Source organism: Oncorhynchus kisutch, linkage group LG4, assembly GCF_002021735.2.
Source record: "Oncorhynchus kisutch isolate 150728-3 linkage group LG4, Okis_V2, whole genome shotgun sequence".
Taxonomy (NCBI): domain Eukaryota; kingdom Metazoa; phylum Chordata; class Actinopteri; order Salmoniformes; family Salmonidae; genus Oncorhynchus; species Oncorhynchus kisutch.
This window is the reverse complement of record NC_034177.2, coordinates 58,499,269-58,527,090: the sequence shown is the minus strand read 5'-3', so window position 1 is coordinate 58,527,090 and position 27,822 is coordinate 58,499,269. Positions and strand designations below refer to the sequence as shown.

Here is a 27,822-nt window from a genome sequence, read left to right as displayed (position 1 = left end):
TAAAAGGTATAGTCCAGGTAGTCCTGCTGGCCGGTTTTCTTCCATTTGGTGACATGAACACTACCAATGACTACTGTGTGTGCCGAGGTGTGAGTTGTTCTTAAAAGGGCCGCCTGGTGGTTTAGCCAAGAGGCCCCAGTTATAAACAAGCCAGGTTGTTGCTGTAGCAGCTGTAGATTGGCCTGAGAGACCACAGAAAGGGTCAACCAGGTTCAAAGACAGTGCACTGGGGGGGTTCATGTAACTGACAGGGTAAAGCCTAGGTGTTAGCACTGGGATAAAATCTGGGCCAGTAAGCATAAAACCGAAGAAAATATTCTGTGATGAGGCAGTAAGACAGACTTGTTCTCTAGACAATGTTTTTCGTTTCTAAATATTTTCCATAATTGTGCCTACTGACCATGAGGAATTACTCGTTGTTGAAACAAAACATGACCTGTGTTTGTGAGTACTTACCCATGGTCTCTAAAGTGTAGAGTGCACTCCTCAATCTCTCCATACAAAGAGAAGCGTTCCTTCAGCTCTTTCAGAGTCATTGTCCCCCGGATTCGCCCTACATAAACAACCCTACGCTCCTCCTGAGGGGGAGTGAGAATGACAGTCAGATGACATTTCTTATCCTGCGCCACAATTGTCTTAAAAGCACGATTTGTCATCGTGTATCAATGAAGAACCTCTTATGGAGGTTACAAATGGGCACAGATAGCAGCAATAATTTTTTTAAAAGGCACAAACCACCAACTTCACTTGGATAGAAATGTACTCACGATCGCTTTTTCTTTGAGTCTCTTCACCTCCTGGCTGTTTTCTCTAGATTCAGGCCGGTAGCCTGGTCTGAGAGAGGGGCTGTGGGAAGAAACAGAATGAGAGCGAGGTGGTCAATGTTGTATAATTAAAAAAAATCTGTATCCATAAAGCCAAGTACATTACCCCAAGTAGTCAGGAGAACATCGTGCCTTCAGAAAGTATTCATACCCCCTTGACATTTCACCTTTTGTTGTTACAGACACTGTTCCGACCAGCAAAATAAAGTTCTGAACCGGTTTCAAACCCCCCCAAAAACAGTTTATCGTTCCTTTCTCTGTAAACCTGAAATATTTTTTTCATTTAGCTAGACAAATTTAAACAAATTAGTGAGGATAGAGCAGCTTGCTGTGGAGCGGGTAAGCGATTTAATCTGTATAGAGAAAAGTGTATTTTGCCATAACAGCATGGTTTAATGATAATGAAAGACACTGTGCTGCCAGTCAGTGTAGGGCATGAGATTCAGAAATGGAGCGTGAAAAAGCTTTCCTTGAAGGGCAGCATCTGAATTAGGCCCACAGAATTATACCTACGGAGAAGCAGCGTTTACAGAGGAACTTTGAATGTCTGAACTTCCGAGTTGGTTTAGCATTGGACCAGAACAAACATTACCTGGCTAAAACACTTGTGTGCAGAGCAGCACTAGAATTAACATCTTACCTTTCTGTAGTTAATAAATCCAACATGAAACCTATAGTATCCTTAACATCACTCCCTAATTTTGTCAGAGGGGGAGGGGCAGGTAGCCTACAATGCACATACCCACTGGTAAAGACTTCCAGCTGGCAGGCAGACACTGGAGTGATAGTAGGGGCTTTGCATTTGCTCTTTGATTTGTGGGACTGGAAAATAACTCCTGAAAATGTAAAGAACGTTATTAACCGGTTCCAATGCTTTTAAAATAAATGGTTCTGTTCCAGAACACTATAGATCACTTTTGGTTCATGGTTCTGTTTCCCAAATAGTTTAGAAATTTCACGGTTTTCAGTTCTGTCACTGAAACAGTTTTAACCCTTGATTTGCACATTTTTAAAATTCAAGTTGGTTGATCATTGCAAGACAACCATATAGTTAAGTCAAAACTCACTATGCCACTCAAGAACTCAGTGTATATTTCACATTGTGTTTTAAGTTATTGTACTGCTGAAAGGTGAAGTCGTCTCCGTGTCTGTTGGAAAGCAGACAACCAGGTTTTCCGCTAGAATTTTGCCTGTGCTTAGCTATATTCCGTTTGTAATTTGTAGCGACTGGGTGTATTGATACACCATCCGAAGTTTAAAAAAAAAAATTGCCCACCTACCAACAGGTGCCCTTTGCGAGGCATTGGAAAACCTCCCTGGTCTTTGTGGTTGGAAATCACTGCTGACCTGAGGGACCTAACAGAGTTGTATGTGTGGGGTAAAGAGATGTAGCAAACTCCTGCAGAGCCTTCACCGTGCACTGCCAGTTTAAGAGCGCATCAGCAGTCAGGAGGAAATAAAAGATAGCTCTCTGTTGGCGGGGCAACTTGACAGTGTCCAACGCTGCAGACGTCGTTTATGTTCTGCGTGCTTAGTTGTAAAGTGTTTAAGGCAAGTCAAATCGCCAGTGTTACCGCTCTAGGTCATGGTTGTAATCTTTTTGGACTGCTCCTGTCAATGTTCGCATGGAGTAGTAGCAACATTGTTCCGAAGCTTTGAAAAACAAACAATCAGCTGTTGACTTCTGGCCTGAAGTTGCACTAAGACCCCTCTCTTTCTCTCATGTCCCCTCTATCGCTCCAGTGCTTTTCACTGCAGACTTTGTCCTACTTGCTCCTTTTGATGTTCAGTGTCGTTGGACTATTAGCTGCCGGCCAGTCGTATTTGGTGTGACATTTTAAAGTAAAGGGAGTTTGCTTGAGGAGTTATTGTTAGAACTGTATTGATTTTGTGGGGGACTATTTACATTTGGCAGAGAAGATTGATATTAAGGCCTTTTGTTTTGTCTATGAACACACTACTGGGAAGTCATACAGAATATTGAAAATCCTCTAATGTTGATGACTGGGTTCTTTGTATATTGTTTCTATGAAACCTTTAAAATTCCTCTGCCATTATTATTGTATGAGGTGATATTGGTTGTGATGTGTTTTATATGGTGTGCCTTAGCCAGTGGAGAGAAAAGTTAACTGGCAGGCAGCCTTCTGCTAGTGGTACTCCATCCTACTCTTCCTTTTGGCAGAGTTAATACCAGCCTAGCACCCCAACAAAATCTTCATCCCTCTAACACTTTCATAGAATTGGCACCCAAACAGACTTGGAGAAAAGCACCCATGACACCACCCCACACAAAGCTGAATCGTGTATTTTGTTGGAACCCCATACGGTCTTTTTGTGGACACCTACTGAAAATTATGACATGGATTCTTTCATTGTGTAAGGACTCGATTGTTTAATGGAGTTGGAGCACTGGCCCTTATCCCCAGGCTTCTGGCTCAACTATACCAGAGGTGTCTGCGCTCAATGGAACAATAGACACACACCAACCATAGTTTGACAATGCCATTCGCAAACCCAGTGAAAGTGTGGAGGCTCATAAGATATGCAGGTTGGCTCACCTATTCAGATAAATATTTGCACGTTTCTCTGAAGCAGGATGTTCAAGGGGAAATGGAAAGTTCAACAATCCATCTAGTCATGATGACCAAAAACGGAGCAGAGGAAGGAGTCGGCCTCTTGGAGTGTTCCTACCTGAAAAATGTTATCCTCTACAGGATCGGTGCCACCCCATGGGACGGTTGAGCTAACGTAGGCTAAAGTGATTAGCATGTGGTTGTAAAGTAACCAAAAAATTCTAACTGCACTGTGCAATTTACAGTATTTATTACAGTGAGAGAAATCCATGCTATTGTTTGAGTGCACAGTTATGAATTTGAAGATGTATTAACATTTTTGAACACAAATGGTTCATTGGATCAGTCTAAAACTTTGCACATACACTTCTTCCATCTATTTCCCAAACCTAATTTGCACCTAGATTCCTAAGTCATATTGGCCTCTTGCATTTCAAAAAATAAAATATACTTTATCCCCCTTTGCATCATCTTGTACCAGATCTCATGTGTTATATTCAACTACATTAATATCACATTTCCAAACTTCAAAGTGTTTACGTTCAAATGGTATCAAGAATATGCATATCCTTTTAGGTCCTGAGCTACATGCCGTTTCGATTTGGGTATGTCATTTTAAGCAAAATTTTTTACAAAAAGGTCAGACCCTTCGGATTTATGGAGGACATGAAGAACTCCCAATGAAACTACGACTTTTGATGGAACAGACTAAAAAAGGAGACCTCTAATGAGATGGAAAAAGCACAGAAGGCCACAGACCTTCAACTGGGGCAACTGCACCAGGAGGTAATGCCGTTCTTTCCCTTTCTATACAAATCCTCTGCCGCTGGCTCTGCCATTAAGGGCCTGTCAGGGTGATGAGATTGAGACTAACCTCATATCTTGGAATTTTAAATTGATGACTGCCTCTTAAAATTGCATATTCAACATTCAAAATTGAAGCTGAAGTTGGGATTTTATTTTAGGAATAAGGCACGTTTTTCTTTTGAAGCCAGGAGGCGAGTATCAGCTACATTTATGCCTTTACTAGATTGGGATATTTTATAGGAATGCTTCCGCTCAGTGTTTGAGATCAATTTACACCCTTCACCATTGCACATTGAGATTTAAAAAAAAATTTAACAGCAAAACCCTTACACACCACTGCACTTTGTATACCAGGGTTGGCTGGCTTTCTCGTCACTGGTATAATTGTATTTACAAAAGCCATTTCTGGGTTTACTACCATTTTATTTGGCCATTTTTATTGTTCAGAAATGTGGTGGGTACTCTTCGTTCGCAGGATTTTATCCTGCTTACTGTTCAAAATGTCCAACCTGAATTTGGTAAAAGGGCTTATTGTACTCTACGCCATCGGCTTGGAACGCCTTACAAAATATACTTTTAAAACTGGAAGAACCTGTCCCGATTGGTGTTTGTAAATCACTGATGAAGGATTGAGACCGATTCCCTGACCTGTCAATGTTTTTAATTAGCTGTTTTATGATTGTTATACTCTTGTGAATTCTATGGTTTTTACTAGATTACTTGTAGTTTTTCATGTTGTCTGTAATTGTGTAATTACTTGGTGCTGCCCATCTTGGCCACGACGCTCTTGAAAAATAGATTTCAACTCTCAATGAGCCCTTCCTGGTTAAATAAATAGGGAATATGAACAGGTAGCAGTACAAAAAACCCTATGAAGATACTGTTAAACAGAACTCCTGTTTTCCCAAGACCCCCTTGCCACCGTTAGAGCTCCCCCCATCAAACTACTTTCCCCCCACTTTTGGCAGCCCAGACGATGTTGAGCTGCTGTTTTTATTAAGTGAAATGATACTTTCTATCCGGCCCCTTAACTGACTTAAAAGGTTCTTGCCACCCTCCGCAGTGTTCTCATGGTACAGCAAGAGACTGGTGGGAGATAGCCCATGAACGTGTCAACCTGGAAGGAGTTTCAAAACTATTCCTCTCAGAGGACTAGGAGGATGAACTGGTGGAATTGATTCAGAGTTCAGGGTGAAGCAGAGACAATATGGGACGTTGCCAAAACCTATCGAGTTCTAGTCAGGAGATGGAAGGCTGACATTACTGAGCAGGAGATGGTCAAACTCATTCTTAAGAACATGGTTCTCCACCTTGCCAGTCAACGTTGGGAACATGCGCATAATGTACATGAGCTGGTGCATCTTGGTGCTTCCAGCCCGTCTCAAACTCAAAACCCTGTTCCCTCATGGCGGGTATGCAAACAACTCTCCTGGGGCTAACCCGTCTCAGCCGTACATGCCCACGATCCAAGACAAAAGTCCAGTGACATGCTGGAGGTGTAAAGTCACACACCCTCCAGGTTCTTGCCCCCTCTATGGCCAGCATCAGAATTTAAAAAAATGTCAGAAAGGATTGAAGACAATTGGGTCAGCCTCAATGTCCACCATGAAGCCTTTAGACAGCACAACTAGCTGTCTGTCTTCTATTTCGCAACTATTGGTTACTCTGACTGTTAGGAACTGGAGAGGGAAGGCCATAATCGACACAATACAACTTACACCTTGATGCAGGAGGTCCTTGTAGCAAAATATGGCATTAACCCATGAGGAGCTTCAAACCTTGGAGGAAGGACCATTGTACTTGGCCAATGGAGAACCTACCACTCCCTCAGGCTGGATATATATGAAAATAAAGCTGCATGATAGTAACCTTCCTGTGGCTAAAAAAAGCCTTGCATTTGCTGTAGTCCATGGCCTGGACTTCAGTGGACTGACCATCTCGATGTCCGAACCTTCATATCAGCTGCGCTCTGACCACTCCTGGCCTCAGGAGCCGGAGCCTGCTACCTTATCCAGAGTACTGGCTAGGTCAAGACAGACAAAAACAAGTTATACCAGTGAAGCAAGAGAACCAGGCTATCACCCAGTTTACAGCCATACCCCTCTTATCCTAGAGCTAAAGCAAACTTGATGCTGATTTCTACATCAAACAAGCATGTCTGTCAGATAACGAGAGTTGGCAGCTCTCCCAGATGTTGGAGGGGAACGGTGAGGTCTATGCTCTTACACCCAGACATGGTCTCCAAACAAAATCAATACCCAGCATGAAGTCCATAAAGCAGAGTCCCTACAGGCTAGCCCCTGCCAATCTGGCAAATCTCAGAAAGCATGTTGGATAATGGAGTTGTGGAACCTTTTTATGGATGGGCTTCGTCGGTTGTCCCGATTCCAAAGAAAGATAGTGGATATCGATTCTGTGTAGACAGGAACCTGAATGCCATAAAGCAATACCTACCCTCTACCGAGCATTAATGACATACTGGAATCTCTGGTAGGAACAGCAATCTTCAATTACCTGAATCTGAACAGCGGATATTGGCAGTTGGCAATGGATCCTGCAAAGACTGCCTTTGTCACCCCTCCTTCAAAATCATGCCTTTTGGTTTGAAGAACGCTAGCCACCTTCTAAATGCCAATGGACTGTTTAAACGCCACTAAGTGTGTACATGACACTGCAACAAAATTTCCCCATGGGGACAATAAATTTAGTAAGTAAGTCCTGGGGGATCTGAGAGGAAAGTCTTGTGTATCTAGATGGAATCATAATCTACTCCGGTCACAGTCCGTCTTCGACAGACTAGTGTCATTTCTGCTTGCCAGACCTCAAGTTCCTTGGTCATGTGATTAATGCTGAGGGTATCCATGTAATCGAGCCAAAGTTGCAGCAGTTCCCAATACCCAGATCCTTCAAGGCTTTTCAGCACTTCCTGGGTATGGCACCACGCATTTGTGACTGACTTTTCAAAAGGCAGCCAAAAGACTCAACCACCTTAAGGGAGTGAAATTGCGCTAAGTGTCTGGATGGTGTGTGTAGAGAGCACAGCAGAATGATGCCACCATCACGGCGATCCACAAGAGTCTGTATAACGAAGACTGTCTCGCTTCAATGAAGTTCAATACTTTATCCTGAATTATGCCGAAAAACCCCAAGGGGAGAGGAAGAGCAGGGCACCCATTAGTGTGTCGTCATCCCCTCTACATTGACTGACCAGATATCCAAGCTTATCATGCCAACCCAAATGAGTAGCCATCTTAGTGTTTAATAAGACCTACGGAAAACTACAGGAGGCGGCATACTGGCCAGGCACGTGCGTTGATACCAAGAAGTTTGTATAGCAGTGTGAAGTCTGCAGTTTCACATTCCTGGCAGCAGACTAAGGTGAACCATCCAATGAAATGCTGGGAATTGACCTCATGGGACCTTTTCCTCCCAGCCAGGGGACCCAGAATGAATGTTTATTGGTGGTAGTAGACATCTACACACTGTGTGGAGTTGTTTCCCCCCCACAAAGCCACTGCATCTGCCATTGCTCCAATTCTGCGAAGGGAGGTCTTTACCAGAGTCAGGATTCCAGACCAAAATCTGACCAACACAGAACTCTTATGGCAATAGAAAACCTGAGAAATCCAACCAGGAAGTGAGACATCTGCGCTTAGTAGTTTTTCAAAGCTTTGCCTACCGAGTACACATTGAGATATGGATGAGGTTGCACTTCCTAGGGTTCCACTAGATGTCAACTGTCTTGAAAGTTGAAGATTCTACTATAAAGGAGGGGCTCATGAGACCCCTTTGAGTCAGTGGTCTGGCACAGTGCCTCGGTCTCATGACGCGCGCTCCCGACAGAGTTCTCACGTTCCCGTGCTTTTTCTGAAGACAGGAATTCTCCGGTTAGAACATTGATGTTTTATGTTAAAAACATCCTAACGATTGATTCCATACATCGTTCGACATGTTTCTAAAGGACGGTAACGGAACTTTGAGTTTTTGTCTAGATGAAGTGCATGCGCCTCATGAAGATGGATTACTGGGCTGAACACGCTAACAACAAGAGGCTATTTGGACATAAATTATGGAACTTTATGGAACAAAGTAATTTATTGTCGAACTGGGATTCCTGGGAGTGCCTTCTGATGATCATCAAATGTAAGTGAATATTTATGGTGTTGTTTCTAACTTTGTTGATTCCTAAACGGCAGCTTTTCTTCTGGCTGTTTTGGGTTCTGAGCGCCGTTCAGATTATGCTTTTTCTGTAAAGTTTGTTTGAAATCTGACACAGCAGTTGCATTAAGGAGAAGTCTCTTTAATTCTGTGAATAACACTAGTATTTTATCAATGTTTATTATGAGTATTTCTGCTAAATTTGGAATCAAAACATTACTGCATGTAAGGCGCCAATGTAAACAGATTTTTGGATATAAATATGCACATTATCGAACAAAACATGATGTCCTATGAGTGTCATTGGATGAAGATCAAAGGTTAGTGATTAATGTTCTATATTTCTGCTTTTTGTGACCATATTTGGCAGGAAAAATGGCTGTGTTTTTTCGACCTGGTCGAAAAATCATTTGTGCTTTAGCTGGAAAGCATTATTCAAAAAAAAAAAAATATATAATAATGGGTAGATGGGTAGATTAAGAAGATGTTTATCTTTAATTTGCTCTATTGGACTTGTTAATGTGTGAAAGTTACATATTTCTAAAAAAGTATTTTTGAATTTTGCGTGCCGCTAGTGGAACCCCTGCGCTAGAAAGGCTAATCTCAGGAATCTACAAAGAGCTCAGTACCTACTGGGCTGTAGCTGCCATGCTGACCACTGCCTACCATCCGCAGACAAACCTGACGAGGGTAAACAGCACCCTGAAGGGGATGATTGCTTTGTGGAGGACCAGCACACAAGATGGGATCAGCATCTTCCTGAGTTTTGCTTTTCTGACTGACCAGCGTTTGATGCAGTACAACACCACCACACCTTGCTAGCCAGAGTGGCCGGCAGAATCAAAGCCAAACAACGACAGCTCAGAAACTATGACAAATTTAAGACGAGACGTGTTTCCCACCTCAGTCTCGTGTCAGAGTCTTTTCTAAACTGTCAAAGGCATCCAAGCAGTTAACTGCCAAGCTAGCATAGCAATGGAAAGGTCAATACTGTGTGGTGCAGCAATTGGGGCCGGTGAACTACTTGGTATGTTTGTAGGACACTTGGGAAGGTGTCAGGATAGTGCATGTTGTTGACCTAAAGCCCCGCTACCCTACGGCAGAAGAGCTGGCTCGCAGGCACAAGCAACACCCACAGGAACTCTTCTTGGATGACTGAGGACTTCCCTGGTGTAGCAGGAACATGAACATGAACCTATCCTCTGTTTCTACACTGTTTCTTTGTGGGGGAGGAGTGTGGCGAAAATCTGCACGGACATCACCGTGCGCTGCCACTAAGAGCACATCACTATTGCAAAGCTTTGAAAAACAAACCAATCGGGTGTAATCAGACAGAGACAGCAACTGCAGGCCAGAAGTCAACAGTCAAGAAGAACAGCAATACAGCTATTCATTCTTAAATCCTATTAAACACAGAATTAGTCCATGCAACTTATGTGAAAGCAAATATTTACTCTTGCCATAACAGTTGAATAATCAAGACATTTATGCTTTTCATTGTTAAATAATTTTCTCTAAACAAAATTCTGACATGTTCTGACAAAATAATCTGAAACAAAATAAAATTGTGTCAGGGAGAAACATTGTACTTTCTATTCAGACCACTTCCAACAAGAGGGCCGGAAAATCAAAGGACAGTTTGCTTGATGTCATAAGTGTGAAGGTGCATTTTTGTAGACTGCTAATGTTATATTCCCAGCACACACAAAAAGAGGATAAACTGAATGTTAAAACATTTTTAGAAAGGACATATACAGGTTTTAAACATCAGTGACAGGAGTATCAAACCCAGTGACATGTTAAATTCAGGCTGTAGCAACAAAATGTGGAAATGATCGAGGGGCGAATAATTTCTGAAGGCAATGTACACAGACCACATGCGGTTCATTTCCAGATCTGTGTTTTTTTACCCCATGGCTATTTACAAGGAAAGTGCTTTAATTACCTGCGTGGACTACTGCCTCTGCGCCATGCCCGTCTGTGGGGAGAGCGGGAACGGGACCTACTCCAGGATCCAGATCGGGAAGAGGAGTAGGAATACCGCCGCCTGGGAGGAGAACGGGACACGGAAGGAGAGGAGGAACGAGAGGAGCAAGACGAGGAACTGGAGCTGCTCTTAGAGTGACGAGGCCTGTACCTGGAGGAGAGGGGGGAATCTGTCAGTGATGTCAGATTAGGATGGACTAGATATCGCCATTAGTCACATGTAAACCAATGACATCACCTTTTTGAGTGCTACATTAGTATCAGATGGGGGAGGACAGATTGAGAACTCATACTAAGTTTTCAAAACTGACATCTGTGCCCATAGCATGAACCAGCCGTTTCCCCCCCCCCACTGACCAGAGATTAATATGGACATTCTCATCCCTTCAGACTTAAGACTCAGTGCCATTAGAGGACACTGCCTTGCCACGTGAGAGGGGAGGGGACAAATAGATTTTAAGACAGAAACAAAGAGTGGATGAGCATCTCACCTCTTCCTGGGTGGAGAGCAAGATCTAGACTGAGAGGAGGAGGAGTGAAAGTCAGACTCCGAGTCAGTAGAACAAGGGCTGGAGGAATGGTGGATTCTCCTTTTCCTCTCGCGTCCTCCCTTTTCTTCCCTGGGGCTGGGGGAGCAGGTAATGTTGTGGCCCCGGTAGGATCTCCCTTTCTTGGGACTCATCTCCAGGGGACCAACCTGTTGCTCCAGCCTGGTGGGAGAAGCTTCAGGGGTACCCAGCACAGAGCTAGTCCTATCAGTCCTTACATCCAGGGGTAGGGGAGCCTGCTGGGTCTTCGTACACAGGGCAGGAATGAGGGTCTGGAGGGAGGGGGCAGGGATCCTCAGGGGTGCCCTGGTAGTGGTGCTGCCAAGCGGCTCGATGGTCCTGATGGTGATGGCTGCTTGCTGTTTGACATTCCAGCGCTTGCCTGGCTCTTCAGCAATAGCCACAGGCTCCTTCTGAGGGAGGCAGTAGTCGTGGTCTGAGAAAGCCAGGGTGAGAGCCACCGTGTTGGTGGGAGTTATAGGGGGGCTGGGAGGCTTGCTTCGGAGCTTGTTGGCAGGCACGGGCCTCGCGTTGATCTGGATGGCCTTGGAGGGCGATGGTTTAGGAGTCTCAGCCACTCGGTTCTTCCCAAGGAGTGCCACAGGGACCAAGGGCTTCCACATCTGGTGAGGAGGAGTAGCTGGAGGGGTCAGACCTAGAAGGAGACGGGGACAGAGAGTAGTCCACTACTGTTAAATCTGAAGCAGAATGCCCCTGGTTGTCATTTAAAGGTAGATTTTAGACCACAATAATGGATGTCAAGCATTTTACCAGGAGATACAGACAGGTGTTCCAATTACTCCATGAGTGACAGCAATTTATGTTTAGGGTGTAAACCTCTGACATGTTTTTAGTATGTTAGTGTATAGGGCGGCAGGTAAACTAGCAGTTAGTGTTTGACCTACAACCGAAAGGTAGCTGGTTCGAAGACCAGAGCAGGGTACTTAAACCCAATTTGCTCCAGGGGCACCATACTACTATGACTGATGCTGTAAAACATTTCATTGCGCCTATCCATTGTGTGACAATAAAACATGCTTTTATTTTATTATTAGCATCGTACAGGCTGAATAGTTTATGATTAGCATTAGTAGCGTACAGGGCCCAGTTTCCCCATAGCAATGGAACTTAGGCTTCCGAGTGTTTTAACAATGCATTGTTCCTACAACGGCCGAAGATGTAGCATGCATTTCCCAAAACCATGGGAAAATAAAGATAGTTAAGTGGGGTCGTTGGAGCATGCATCAATACCGATAGGCTCGAAAGGCAGCGCCTACTCTCTGATCAGCTTTATCCATTCTAATCTTACCTTAATATTAGAATTAACCCACAATACTAACGACGGATCAGCTCCTAGAGATATCGCCTATGGCAACAAATATCAACTTCGTAGTTATCAGCAGTCGAAGATCATCTTGATTCTATGTTTAGTGTAGATTTGTGCATGAAGTGAAGCGGTAGGGGGAAGAAAAAAAAGATACCTAACGACGCACTTAGCCGTTCTACGAGTGGTCGAAAGCAGTCGGTAAATAGTAACTGTTTTCAAGTGCAACTTTCCTAATGATTGTTAAATCTCCCAAAAGTTTGCAAAACTATGTTCCTACGAAGGTTCGAATTATGAACTTAGCCTTAAGATGTTTTGGGAAACAAGGCCCCGGCTGATTGGTGTGCGATGAGCATTAGCAGTGTACAGGGCGATTAACTTCTTGGATATAGGGGGGCACTCTTAATTTATGGATAAAAAAACGTGCCCGTTTTAAGCGCAATATTTTGGCATGAAAAGATGCTCGACTATGCATATAATTGGCAGCTTTGGAAAGAAAACACTCTAAGGTCTCCAAAACTGCAAAGAAACTTCAACCAGGAAAAGGGCAGAATTTTTGAGGCTCTGTTTTCCATTGTCTCCTTATATGGCTGTGAATACGCCGGGAATGAACCTGCACTTTCTATCATTTCTCCAAGGTGTCTGCAGCATTGTGACGTATTTGTAGGCATATCATTGGAAGATTGGCCATAAGAGACTACATTTACCAGGGGTCCACCCGGTGTCCTTTGTCTAAATTGGTGTGTAATCTACAAGCTGCACGCAGTCATCCAGTGATTGAGAGGAGAGAGGAGGCTTTCAACGAATGATATATCATGAAGAGATATGTGAAAAACACCTTGAGGATTGATTCTAAACAACGTTTACCATGTTTCAGTCGATATTATGGAGTTAATTTGGAAAAAAGTTTGGCGTTTTGATGACTGATTATTCAGGTTTTTTTGGTAGCCAAACGTGACGCACCAAACGGAGCGATTTCTCCTAAACAAATCATCTTTCAGGAAAAACTGAGCATTTGCTATCTAACTGAGAGTCTCCTCATTGAAAACATCTAAAGTTCTTCAAAGGTAAAGGATTTTATTTGAATGATTTTCTGGTTTTTGTGAAAATGTTGCCTGCTGATGCTAACGCTAAATGCTATGCTAGCTGTTACACAAATGCTTGTTTTGCTATGGTTGAGAAGCATATTTTGAAAATCTGAGATGACAGTGTTGTTAACAAAAGGCTAAGCTTGAGAGCTAGCATATTAATTTCATTTCATTTGTGATTTTCATGAATAGTTAACGTTGTGTTATGCTAATGAGCTGCGGGGATAATTACACTCCTGGATACAGGTTTTTTCGTAGCTAAACGTGACGCACCAAACGGAGCGATTTCTCCTAAACAAAATCTTTCAGGAAAAACTGAGCATTTGCTATCTAACTGAGAGTCTCCTCATTGAAAACAACGCTAAATGCTACGCTAGCTGCGCTAGCTGTTACACAAATGCTTGTTTTGCTATGGTTGAGAAGCATATTTTGAAAATCTGAGATGACAGTGTTGTTAACAAAAGGCTAAGCTTGAGAGCTAGCATATTAATTTCATTTCATTTGCGATTTTCATGAATAGTTAACATTGCGTTATGGTAATGAGCTTGAGGCTGTATTCGCAATCCCGGATCCGGGATGGCTAGAATCAAGGTTTTAATACACTTAAAATCGTGGCGTTGCATAAATCATGCTCTACCAACTGAGCCATGCATGACCATTGGTGTATGGGTACAGACTGATTGGTGTGTGATTAGCATTGTACTGGGCGATTGGGATTGCACTAGAGTTCAGCCACAAAGTAAAAATTGTCTTTATGGGGGAGGAAAAAAATGAAAAGGGCTTTGGTCACAATTTAAGGTTAGTCATAAAGTTAGCAGTGTGGTTAGGTTTAAAACAGATTTTGACATGTTACATTTTAGAACTAGACAGGGTTTATGACCGTGGCAACTAGTGACGACCGGGTGATTGGTTTATGATTAGCAGAATACAGTTAGCATTAGCAGCTGACAAGGTGCTTAGTACCGTAGCTCTTACCTGCAGTGCTTGCCAGGTCATGTGCGCCGACTCTCTCCACAACTGTCCTGTCACATGGCTGCTCCACACTACAATAGAAACAAAAACACACACCTTGAACACTGCATCATTGAACAGGTACACTTCTAAGATGAAGTGTAAGGCTATGCCCAGAAGCCACACAGACTAGGACAGTAGAACAATTGGGTTGCTGGGGGGGGGGGGGGGGGGGATTTTTATTTATTTATCCAAAAACAAACTAAATGCTGGATCCCTTGGCCCATTGTGTGGTCAGACAAAGGTCTTCAGTGTGCGGTAGGTCTCAAGATTACACATACATACAAAGTACCCACACGCACCCAGAGCAGCATGGGGCTGTAGGGTAACTCACCTAGAGTTTCCTACAGCTGCTGCTCTACCAGAGACCTCCAGAACATACTGCTCCTCTTTAGCTGGAGAGAGGGAATAGAAGGAATGAGTAAAATCAAGGGAAGGAGGAGAGGTCAGTAAAGTAACATGCTCACCTTTCACCAACACATTAGTTTCCATGATAACATTTTGATTTTGGGCTAGATCTACACGTTTCAGCCATTATGCTAGGTAGGCCTGGACTAGTCAGTGGCAGTGCCAACACACACACACACACATCTGGCCAGTTGTTCTAGATGGGGCCTGTACATCCAGCCGGACAAAGGCAGTGGTCAAAGTTAAATGGATCTGCGGACAGGGCAGAATTCCAGCTCAGTGGACATGTCCGCATAGCAGCCACCCTGACTATGCAGCACCTTATTTTAAAGGCACAGTAGCAATAGTATCAAATGTGAACCCAATTTCCCCCCCTTATAGGGCTGGCCCAAAATATAATATATTCAAAGTTATCTATGACTATATTTTTCATAGTAAGACAGTAACAGGTTTTTGAATAATTAGAAAGGCAAACTCCACCCATGTAACTTGCAAAATGCATCATGAGATGGCAAACTTTTGTATTTTGAAAGTTACATGGGATCTTGAAAACTAGATTGCTGACATGCAAAACATTTGGGGAATATCAACAATTGACTAATGAAAACATAACAATTTAGGTGGACTTTTCCTTTAAGTTCTAAATAGCAGTAGTTCAGGACCCTGGGGTGGCAACAAAATTTCAATGGGGCGTTCGCCCCGCTGAACAGTATAAAATAAATCTAACTTCAACCAAATCTACATTTGTTATAACTTGCACTGTCCCCACATAGGGCAGCATGATAGATATGGGCAAACAATCTAGACAGAGTTTATTGGTGAACTGCTGTAAATCATGGAAACGTAATTGTAAAATCAGATGGAAAATGGGCAGCACTTTGGCTATATTGTTGTTTGACATGCCAGAGAGGAATTGTGCCAGGGTAGGAAGCTAAATCTTGGTCAGTGTTTAACAGGGGACCACACACACACACACACACACACGAGATTACTGCTACCAAGGATTCCTTTTTCCAAGCTATACGGAGGGTGCTCTAGCAAACAAACAGCAAAGACCTGAGGACACCATCCAACCTGGAACTGAGTGAGTAGTGTTGTCTAATGCTATTTTGATATCAAAGAACAAAAACATTACGATATACACTGCTCAAAAAAAATTAAGGGAACACCCCCCAATAAAGGAGTGGTTCTGCAGGTGATGACCAGACCACTTCTCAGTTCCTAGGCTTCCTGGCTGATGTTTTGGTCACTTTTGAATGCTGGCGGTGCTTTCACTCTAGTGGTAGCATGAGACGGAGTCTACAACCCACACAAGTGGCTCAGGTAGTGCAGCTCATCCAGGATGGAACATCAATGCGAGCTGTGGCAGGAAGGTTTGCTGTGTCTGTCAGCGTAGTGTCCAGAGCACGAAGGCGCTACCAGGAGACAGGCCAGTACATCAGGAGACGTGGAGGAGGCCGTAGGAGGGCAACAACCCAGCAGCAGGACTGCTACCTCCGCCTTTGTGCAAGGAGGAGCACTGCCAGAGCCCTGCAAAATGACCTCCAGCAGGCCACAAATGTGCATGTGTCCGCTCAAACGGTCAGAAACAGACTCCATGAGGGTGGTACGAGGGCCCGACGTTCACAGGTGGGGGTTGTGCTTACAGCCCAACACCGTGCAGGACGTTTGGCATTTGCCAGAGAACACCAAGATTGGCAAATTCGCCACTGGCGCCCTGTGCTCTTCACAGATGAAAGCAGGTTCACACTGAGCACGTGACAGACGTGACAGAGTCTGGAGACGCCGTGGAGAACGTTCTGCTGCCTGCAACATGCTCCAGCATGACCGGTTTGGCGGTGGGTCAGTCATGGTGTGGGGTGGCATTTCTTTGGGGGGGGCGCACAGCCCTCCATGTGCTCGCAAGAGGTAGCCTGACTGCCATTAGGTACCGAGATGAGATCCTCAGACCCCTTGTGAGACGATATGCTGGTGCGGTTGGTCCTGGGTTCCTCCGAATGCCAGACAATGCTAGACCTCATGTGGCTGGAGTGTGTCAGCAGTTCCTGCAAGAGGAAGGCATTGATGCTATGGACTAGGCCCGCCCGTTCCCCAGACCTGAATCCAATTGAGCATATCTGGGACATAATGTCTCGCTCCATCCACCAACGCCACGTTGCACCACAGACTGTCCAGGAGTTGGCGGATGCTTTAGTCCAGGTCTGGGAGGAGATCCCTCAGGAGACCATCCGCCACCTCATCAGGAGCATGCCCAGGCGTTGTAGGGAGGTCATACAGGCACGTGGAGGCCACACACACTACTGAGCCTCCTTATGACTTATTTGAAAGGACATTAAAGTTGGAGCCGCCTGTAGTGTGGTTTTCCACTTTAATTTTGAGTGTGACTCCAAATCCAGACCTCCATGGGTTGATAAATTTGATTTCCATTGATAATGTGTGATTGTTGTCAGCACATTCAACTATGTAAAGAAAAAATTATTTAATTCATTCAGATCTAGGATGTGTTATTTTAGTGTTCCCTTAATTTTTTTGAGCAGTGTATTTTACTTTATAGGGACTGAATGCTGAGTTAAGGCAGCCAAGCTTGCTAGGACAGATCCGATACAACTGTTGTTCAAGAAATCAGCTTCCAGAAATAAGCCTCTCCCAAGTGGGTGTGACACCTACTCCCGTTGCCTGAAACTGGTGCTTGGATTCCACCTGGCAATCTGCTGTCTTATTTGCTAGTTTTCAGCATTAAAAACCCAAATAGCTCTTTGTTGACAATTGCTGGGTTCTATTGTCCTCCATCAGCACCGGACTGTACCTTAGCTGCCCAATGCTCTCTCCTGGCCCCTTACACTAGCTCTGAATGTGTCCTGCTAGGTGACCGAAACTGGGATATGCTTAAACCACCTGACCAAGTCCTAAAGCAATGGGTCCCCGTGAATCTCTCTCAGATTACCAAAATTGCACATGGTATGACTCCCAATACCCAGAAAAGGCTACTCAATGTTATCCTCACAAATATCCTCTGGTGTTTTCTGTAATGACCTTAATGGTGACTGCCTGCAGGGAGAAACTGAGTCCGAGGTGCTAAAGGAGCTCCTGAAACTTGACCCCCCACCCCCCCAAAAAAACATCTGGCTCAGATCTTTTAGACCCTTTTATAGTCCCGCACACCTTTAAATTCAACCTCCAGCTGCGTACCCCCTCTAGCACCATGGTCAGCACACAAATGTTTTTTTTTGTTGCCATCATTGTAAGCCTGCCACGCATACTATACACTGATTAAAACATAATAATGAGTGTGTTTTCCCATGAGCCGGGTTGTGACAGCTCTTATATGACCGGGGAACAAAATCAATAATTATGCTCTTTATTTAACCATCTTACATAAAACATGATTTGTTCATCGGAAATTGTGAATAACTCCCCACAGGTTAATGAGAAGGGTGTGCTTGAAAGGATGCACATAACTCTGCAGTGTCGGTTGTATTGGAGAGTCTGTCTTAAATCAGTTTCCACATAGTCTGCCTTTATTTAGTTAATCAAGTAAGGGCAGAGAATCCCCTCACATAGGTACATGGTTGCAAAGGGCATCAGTGTCTTAACAGCACGATTTGCCAAGGCAGGATACTCTGAGGGCAGCCCTATCCAGAAATAAAGCCGTGGCTTTACAGAACCACTTGTTGCAATTTCGATGAGACGCTCTTGTTCAGATATCGGTAAGTGGACTGAAGGCATGAAAGGGATAATGAATCCAGTTGTGTCATCCGTTTCGGGAAAGTACCTGCGTAATTGCGCACCCAACTCACTCAGGTGCTTCACTATAATCACATGACATTGTCCAGAAACGCGAGTTAATTTGCACAAAATAAATCATACAATAATGGAAAGACCTGTGTATCGTCCTTGTTAATGCAGACAGAGAAAAGCTCCAGCTTCTTAATCATGGCCTCAATTTTGTGCCGCACATTGAATATAGTTGGAGTCCCTGCAATCCTAGATTCAGATCATTCAGGTGAGAAAAAACATCACCCAGATAGGCCAGTCGTGTGAGAAACTCGTCATCATGCAAGCGGTCAGACAAATAAATTATGGTCTGTAAAGAAAACTAAGCTTGTCTCTGAATTTTAAAAAACGTGTCAATACTTTGCCCCTTGATAACCAGCGCACTTCTGTATGTTGTAAAAGCGTTACATGGTCGCTGCCCAAATCATTGCATAGTGCAGAAAATACACACGAGTTCAGGGGCCTTGCTTTAAAAGTTAACCATTTTCACTGTAGTGTCCAAACGTCTTTCAAGCGGTCAGGTATTCTTTTAGCAGCAAGAGCCTCTCGGTGGATGCTGCAGTGTACCCAAGTGGCGTCGGGAGCAACTGCTTGCCCGCAGATTACCACTCCACCATGTCTTCCTGTCATGGCTTTTTCACCATCAGTACAGATACTAACACATCTTGACCACCAAAGTCCAGTTGATGTCACAAAGATGTCCAGTACTTTAAAGATACCCTCTCCTGTTGTCCAGAAGAGGATGTCTTAATTGACCGCCCAAAAATGTATTCCAGGAGTTGTGCCAGGCCCACCACGTCTGTTGACTCATCCAGCTTTAACGCATCTAAAATCACTTGCTTGTATGTGACGCAGCAATTGTTTCAGAACATCTATGTCACTGATGAATCGTGAAACTTGTTTGAGGCCTTCTCCCCCTAGCATTGTCCCAGCCATATCCGCGGCAGGAGGAAGAATTAAGTCCTCAACAATAGTACGAGGCTTCCCTGTCCTAGCCACTCGGTAGCTCACCATATAAAGACACTTCTAGCCCCTTAAATAGTATGTGTTGCTTTTATACACATCTTACTCGAAAGCAGTCTTAATTCTCGCTCCAAAAACTCCCTGGCTTATTTTCCAAATTGGCATGTTTTGTTTCTAAAGGCCTGCACAAGAGTGAAGGTTTCATCGGGTTGAGAGTCCTTTTGCACATATAACACACTGGCTGAGGAATGGCACTCCTCCCAATATAAGTGAACCCCTAAATCAATGCAGTTCTCATATTTGCGCCTCTGATGGTCCAACGTCCCCGTCTGTTCGGTGCTTTCCGGGGAAGGGGGCAGTAGCTCTTCGGCTGCATCAGATTCACAACTGTCAGTGTCCATGCTAGCTGGGCTAACAACAAAATGTAGAATTACTGACACTAGCATTAAACGTGCTCGTGGAAGCAGAACTTGTCGTCAACAGGTGCAGCACTGCTGGTATGTCTATGGGCCTTACTTTTAACCATTTATCAATTTAAGCAAACGGAATGAGCAGCAGCTACATATGGACCGTTAGCGGAATTCCCGTGAGAGTGTAACGGTTAATGTGATAGGATGTTAATTATTTGACATTGTTTTAGACGTTTCACTGCCAGAAATAAAATTAAACTGAGGCCTCTCAGGGGGAAAAAAAACACCCAAATGTATAGCCCCCAATGGAAAATATAAATTGACTATTTGAAAATGTGAAGTACTTTAAATGTATTTTAAAAACGTGAATCACATTTTTATTTGCTGGACCCATGACGGCATTGCACATACACCAGGTTGGGAATACCAGCGGTAGACCATTCCATTCTTGGAGTATTGGTGTCTGAGGGGTCTTTGGCCTGGTTTGCTAACTACCCATCTCAAAAGAGTGCAGTGTATAAAGTCAGAACATCCGTCTCCGCCACTACCTGTCACCAAGGGAGTACCCCCAAGGCTCGATCCTCGGCCCCACGCTTTTCTCAATTTACTTCAACATAGCTCAGGCAGTAGGAACATTTATACGCTGATTGTCTTACTCAGCTGGCCCCTCCCTAGATTTTGTGTTAAACACTCAAAGCTTTTAGTGTCCAACAAGCTCTCTGCCCTTCACCTTGTTCTGAACACCTCCAAAACAGAAGGCCATGTAGTTTGGTAAGAAGAACAAATCCTCAGGAGGTAGTCACACCTGTGGGGAGAGGGGCGGAGCTTGTGGTAGTCACCTCATAAAAGTACTTGGGGGTATGGTACACTGTCCTCTCAGCACAAAGCTGCAGGTTAAAGTTAAATCTAGACCTGGTTTCCTCTTTCGGAATCGCTCCTCTTTCACCCCAGTTGCCATAACCAACCCTGATTCAGTTGACCATCATACCCATGCTAGATTATGGAGACAATTCATAGATTGGCAGGTAAGGGTGCTCGAGTGCCTAGATGGGCTTTACCATTCGGCCATCAGATTCGCAACCAGTTCTCCTTATATGACACATCACTGCACTCTATACTCTTCTGTAAACTGGTCATCTCCATATACCCATCGCAAAACCCACAGGTGTATATGCTTATTTATAAAACCCTCTTAGGCCTCACTTCCCCCTATCCGAGATGCCTACTGCAGCCCCATCATCCACCTGCCAGTCACATTCTGTTAAAAAGGTCCCCACAGCACACATCCCTGGTTCACTCAAATCAAATTTATTTATATAGCCCTTCGTACATCAGCTGATATCTCAAAGTGCTGTACAGAAACCCAGCCTAAAACCCCAAACAGCAAGCAATGCAGGTGTAGAAGCACGGTGGCTAGGAAAAACTCCCTAGAAAAGGCCAAAACCTAGGAAGAAACCTAGAGAGGAACCAGGCTATGTGGGGTGGCCAGTCCTCTTCTGGCTGTGCCGGGTGGAGATTATAACAGAACATGGCCAAGATGTTCAAATGTTCATAAATGACCAGCATGGTCGAATAATAATAAGGCAGAACAGTTGAAACTGGAGCAGCAGCACAGTCAGGTGGAAGTTGAAACTGGAGCAGCAGCATGGCCAGGTGGACTGGGGACAGCAAGGAGTCATCATGTCAGGTAGTCCTGGGGCATGGTCACTCAGTTCGCTGCAGCTAGAGACTGGAACAAGCTGCAAACAGTCAAACTGGACAGTTCTCCCTCTTCATATTTTTTTTTACCTTGTCAGCTCGGGGATTTGATCTTGCAACCTTTCGGTTACTAGTCCAACGTGCTAACCACTAGGCTACCTACTGACAGTTGTGGCTGCTTTGCGTGATGTATTGTCTTTACCTTCTTACCCTTTGTACCCAATGTTTGCACCATGTTGTCATCTTGTGTTGCTACCATGCTGTGTCATCTTTAGGTCAATGTAGCGTTGTCTCGTGGTGGTGCGTTGTGTCCTATATTCTTTATTTTTAATCCCAGCCCGTCCCCGCAGAAAGCCTTTTTGTTGGCCGTTATTGTAAAAAATAATTGAACTGACTTTCCTAGTTAAAATAATAATAAAAGACGTTGCTTGCTAGCTCTTTAACTAAACATTCATGCTTGGGCTATTCCGCTGATTGTGCAATGGTATCTTCTAAATCATGCTGCTCTAGGCCTACACCAGCACTTAAAATCACACTATTAGTTAGCTATGTTTACATTTGGCTAACAATATTTACTTTAGCCACAACATGCTAAGAAAAGAAAGCCTTCTGCAGACTTAAGAGCTACACAAACTACTTTGAACAAAAATAAAAAGGCAATATGAAACAATTCAAAGATTTCTATGAGTCACAGTTCATAAGGAAATATGTCAATTGAAATAAATTCATTAGGCTGTAATCTATGGATTTCACATGACTGGGAATAGAGATATGCATCTGTTGGTCACAGATGCTTAAAAACAAGTTAGAGGCGTGGATCAGAAAACCAGTCAGTGTATGGTGACCACCATTTGCCTCATGTAGCGCTACACGTTTCCTTTATGCATCGAGTGAATCAGGCTGTTGATTGTGTCCTGTGGAATGTTGTCCCACTCTTCAATGGCTGTGCGAATTTGCTGGATATTGGTGGGAACTGGAACACGCTGCCGTACACATTGAGCCAGAGCATCCCAAACATGCTAAATGGGGACATGCCTGGTGAGTATGCAGCCATGGAAGAACTGGGCCATTTTTCAGCTTCCAGTAATTTTGAACAAATCCTTGCGACGCTGGGCCATTCATTATCATGCTAAACCATGAGGTGATGACGGCAGATGAATGGTTCGACAACGGGCTTCTGGATCGCATCAGAATCTGAGTATTCAAATTCATCCATAAAATCTAGTACAGTTGAAACAGACTCCTATGTGAAGAGCACACTTCCCCAGCGTGCCAGTGGCCATCTAAGGTGAGCATTTGCCTGGCAAGACGAGCATGCAGAGGAGCTTCAGTTTGTGCAGAAATTCTTTGGTTGTGCAAACCCAGTTTCATCAGCTGTCCGGGTGGCTGGTCTCACACCAACCATCCCACAGGTAGAGCCAGATGGAGGTTCTGGGCTGGCGTGGTTACACATGGTTTATGGTTGAGGCAAGTTGGACATACTGCCAAATTCCTTAAAATGATATTGGAAGCAACTTGTGGTAGAGAAATTAACAGTACATTCTCTGCCAACAGCTCGGGTGTCAGCATGCCAAATGCATGCTCCCTCAACTTGAGACATCAATGGCATTGGTTTGTGTGACAAGTGTACATTTTTGTGGCCTTTTATTATCCCCAGCACAAGGTGCACCTGCGTCATGATCATGCCATTTAATCAGCTCCTTGATATGCCACACCTGTCAAATGGATGTATTATATTGGCAAAGGAGAAATGCTCACTCACAGGGATGTAAACCAATGTGCACAAAATTTGAGAAATAAGCTTGTGCATATGGAAAAATTGTAGTGTTATATCAGTTCATGAAACCAACACTTAACATGTTGCATTTATGTTTTTTCTGCAGTGTAGTCGTGTAATTATACAATGCTTGGAAGCAGCATCGGTGTCACCGACAACTCGTTTCTTCTGACCATGCAGACTGAATGGCAAATGCTCGTGACTCCGTAGTTGAGCAACATGCTCCCCTTGAGTGATGGGGCAGGGCTACGACATGCAGGAGAACAGGGTGAGACCGACTTGCAGGAAGCAAACAGTAAACTATAAAAATTGACATATGCGATGGAGTTGGGCATCACATTTAACAGACCATATGTTGAAATACCATTATAGAAGACACGGTAAAACCCAAACCGGTCAGCGCATCAATAACGTTATATAGTTAAATAGGTATAACGCCTAGCCCTACCCCCTTGGGGGAAATAAATGACAGCCTCATTTAAAGGTTAGAACATCAAAACCCATCTCCCGAAACAGCCATAGCCCATGTTAACAACTTTCACCTCAATGTTTGAACTTGAATACCAATGCTTTAACGCGAAGTGGGCACTTAACTAGATAAGACTTACCATGTTCATTATTCACATGCAGAATACATCACAAATCATGTAACCAAACATGAACTTAGAACTAGGGATGGGCGTTTGAAAGAAAAGTAATACTCAAATAATGGGGGGGTACTGATATCCAGAATACATGATTTTATTTTATTTTATACTTCTGTTTTTAACCTGAGCACAAAGGGAGAGACTCCAGCTCTGCTGCTGCGGGGGAAGGACCGGATGGTGTGTGAGAAATGCGAGTGGAGCTGACAGGAGGGAAATAGACATGCAGCTATGCCAGCTCGTCAAAGACTAGTTAAACTGGCTAACTTGCAGCAGCCACAATGTTATTCATCATCCCATTTGACAGTGCCCACCTTGACTGCGTCAAATCGGCGTAACCTCAAGAAGCTAGCTAACTAAACTAGCCAGGCTATATATTGCTGTGCTTTCTCCTTAACTCATATCACAGCCTACCTGCTGGTTGCTTGTTGTAGCTACATTTTTATTCCATCATTTAAATTCCACCTTGCATTGTAGTAGTGATCACTTCATTTGAAACAGGCTACATGCATGAAGGCTGAGGCGCACATTATAGGCTAATACATTCTAAAGTCGTTTTATTTAATAAAACAAGTCATGGTATATCCTAATATGTAACATCAAATGGATATTTTAAATCAAAGAAAATGAGTGTCAATCCACAATGAAGACCCATCTAGATAAGCAAAAACGTTGAAACCGCTGCTCCGCCAAACTACTTACCTGCACCAAAACACACAAGACATTGAGCACATTGTAGATGGACCTGCAAAGTCCAATGTTTGTCAGCCGTCAACTTCGTAAAGTGCCCGTTCTTAACCGCAGGAGTCTTGGCATGCAAATCCTCCACCCACCCCATACAGGGCCAGAGATAGCCCTGCAACCCTACACGCCACTTCCCTCCACTATACAGTCCAGTGAAAGTGATCCTGGTGACAGATTTAGTCTAGTACTACTGAACTGGCGGACCCACTGAGCTGTTAGCTAACACCTGACTTGCTGTTGGCTAACACCAAAACCATTAGGCCCACTAGCATGCGAGGAGTAAGGGCTACGTGGATTATATTTTCAGCGAGGAAGAATCAACCATTAACGCAAAATTCCCAACTTTTCTAACAGACTGTCTTGTTCAATAAACAGTGGGTTATCCGTTATAGATTAACTAATGCCAAAGAAACACGGAAATGTGAAAGAAATGTAGACTGAAGAAATTTGGCAGTCATTTTTGATAACTGTGTCCCCTACAGCCAGAGAGAACACATGTGTTAATACTCAGTATCACTCACCTTGAGTCTCTTCAAACTGCTCCAGCAGGCTGGTGAGGTCAGCAGCTTCAATACCTGTGAGATAACAGAACCACTCAGCACTATACCAATAAACCACAAACTGTGGCAAGGCTAAACACATTTAAGCAACCAGAGGATCAGTACAGTAGTATACGTCCAGTATGTCCACTCACCAATTTCACTGGTGAATGCCTCTATCAGCTCCTGAGTAGGGCTCTTGGCTTTGGGGGCCTCCTGGGCTGTAGTACACCTCACTGCAGGTTTGGAGGACTGGGTAGTGGAGGGTTTGGCTGGGGTAGACCCAGGAGTGACTGTAGGCAGCTCAGGCATCTTAGGCTGGGGCAGAGTAACTACTCCCTTCTGGAGAGTAGTAGCCACCTTCAAAGGAGCCGCAGGGGTAGGTTTCTGAACAGAAACAGCAGCAGCGTTGGTGGTGCAGTTGAACGTTTTCTCAAGTAGAGCACCAGCGACAGGGGTGGGTTTTTGGGCTATAGTAGCAATTAGGGCGGGCCTGTTGGCAGCTGTAGTGGTTTTAGAAGAGGCTCCACTGGAGCTCTGAGATTTGATAAGGACCACAGTCTTGGAGGGTAGCTGGGACTGGAGCAGGGGGTTCATGAGTGCAGGATGGGGGGCCTGGGGTATATTACGCTTCACAAAAGGGTTCTGGGGTGGTGGGGGTACTACACTCACAGTACTGGATGAAGGCACAACGGAGATGGGGGATTGGCTAGCTTTAGCTGGCTGTTGAGTAGGAACAGTCGCTTGCTGGGGAGGGGTTATAGGGGATGCATTTGCACTAGAAGCCTTGCTTGGGGAAGATGATTTGGAGGCCAGCATGTAAGCAGGAGGCACAAGCAGAGCTTCAGGTGTAGGAGGTGCTCCTGGTCCCATGGGCTGCCAGGCCGCTTTCACCTCCACCTCAGTTTTCCCTGGGGAGGGGTGGGGGCGACGAGGGTCTCTGGAGGAGGGTATGGGGAGGCAGGGGATAGGGGGCAACTCGGTAGGGGCATCAGGGAGGCTGGGCCACTTGGTGCTCTGGCCCTCTGGTCTCTCTAAGGGGGCTGGTTTCTTCTGCTGCCGCAGCAGCCGGTACTGCTGGAGGGACAGGGGCTTAGGCTTGGGCTCAATAGCCTGGGAGGCCTTAATGGGCTTGGGGATCACCTGGGGGGCCGCTAGAGAGGCACTGTTGGACTGCATTATTGCCTGGGGGGCCACTGAAACAGGTCGTTCACTTGGGTTAAGCGCCTGGGGTGCTGCAGGGTTGATTGTCATTGCCTGGGGGGCTGTTGGGTTAGTTGCAGAAGCTAGAAGGCTTTGAGGCTTCTCGCAGCCTGTGGTTGTTTGGGGGAGTTTCTTTGGGGTCATAGTCACTGGCAACAGGTCAGAGGTCATAACCTTCAACACATGGTCTGAGGCGGGGATGACCTTAACGCTGGGGTGTGTGGATAGTGTTAAGGTTGTGACTTCCACATGGCTCTGTCGCTGTACGTGTTGTGTTTCGCCAGCATGTGTTGCTCTCGTCTTCTGTTTTGGGGCTTCGGGGGCGGCCATAGATATGGCAGAAGAAAACGTCTCTTTGTCCTTTTTCTCTGGTCTGGACGTCTCTTTGATGGGCTTCCGGTGCGAGGATTCCTGGGTGGCGCCCCTATGGGACGCGCTCCTCAGGACCCTCCCCTCTGCCTGGGCAGGTTCAGGGGCGACCTCAGCAGGTGAACGCTTCACTTTGTTTTTCCGTTTCTTTTTCCTTCGAGACAGACATCTTTCTACAGTCTCCTCCTTTGGTCTCCTGTAGATAACATTCTCACCACTTGCTTTTGCTCTCAGGGTCTCGGCAGGGTCAGAAGGGCCAGCCACCTTTGCTGCGTCATCGTCAACTACGACATCATTCGCAGACTCAGACTCTGGCGTCTCCAACATATCCGCTTCAGAAATTTCATCTGGAACCCTCTGCTCCGCTTTGAATGAGTCTTCTACTCCCGGCAAGGAGAGAGAGAGATGAGCATAAGGGATGCCCATATCTGGGATGGCAAATATAGTCTCGCCATGCTCTCCATGTTCGACCACTTCCAGCAGTATCCCTTCCTCCGCCAGCAGCCGTTCTTCCCCGTCATCCTCCACACACACTGCCATGCAATAGGGGTGCATGTGTCTGACCAGCTCTCCTAGACTCACTGACATGCTCTCTCCATCCATGTGCTGCTCCAGAGGCAGGGACAGGCCACCCCAGGTCAGGAGCTCTTGCTCTGGGGACGAGGGTTGTCTGTCTGGGCTCAGGGAGGGAGAACAAGCCTCTGCGTCCTCTTCCTCCTCGCCGTCACTCCTCTGGACAGACTCCTGTGTCCTGGGGAGACTCTAGATAGAGGAAACATCGGGTTAACGTCTGGAACATTCCTCTGTCCAGCTTGAAGGTTTAAAACATCAGCTGGACCACCTGCATCTGCAGACTTTCACACCAGTTAGACTTTTTGGTGTGTCTGCACTTCACTGCAGTAAGTCTCATGATTTCTCTGAAGACTTATGCACATGTCAATATGAAAATGGAGCTAACGCTAGAAACTGTGTGC

General features: G+C 44.9%; 1 protein-coding gene and 1 non-coding gene across 3 annotated transcripts in view; both read right to left on the bottom strand.

The window, feature by feature from the left end:
• LOC109889741 (peroxisome proliferator-activated receptor gamma coactivator-related protein 1) overlaps positions 1-27,822 on the bottom strand; it is a 40,644-nt gene that overhangs the window by 1,336 nt on the left and 11,486 nt on the right. For both annotated transcript variants that reach the window (XM_020481404.2, XM_031823305.1), the window contains exons 5-12: positions 25,432-27,610; positions 25,259-25,312; positions 14,654-14,714; positions 14,284-14,351; positions 10,840-11,551; positions 10,308-10,499; positions 768-846; positions 457-578 (exon numbers count right to left, since the gene is read on the bottom strand). In XM_020481404.2, coding sequence (XP_020336993.1) covers positions 457-578; positions 768-846; positions 10,308-10,499; positions 10,840-11,551; positions 14,284-14,351; positions 14,654-14,714; positions 25,259-25,312; positions 25,432-27,610 — 3,467 coding nt within the window. The remainder of the gene's footprint in view (positions 1-456; positions 579-767; positions 847-10,307; positions 10,500-10,839; positions 11,552-14,283; positions 14,352-14,653; positions 14,715-25,258; positions 25,313-25,431; positions 27,611-27,822) is intronic.
• On the bottom strand, positions 86-227 carry LOC116374066 (small nucleolar RNA SNORA50). The gene has a single exon (XR_004209895.1). It is a non-coding gene; the product is annotated as a small nucleolar RNA SNORA50 (small nucleolar RNA).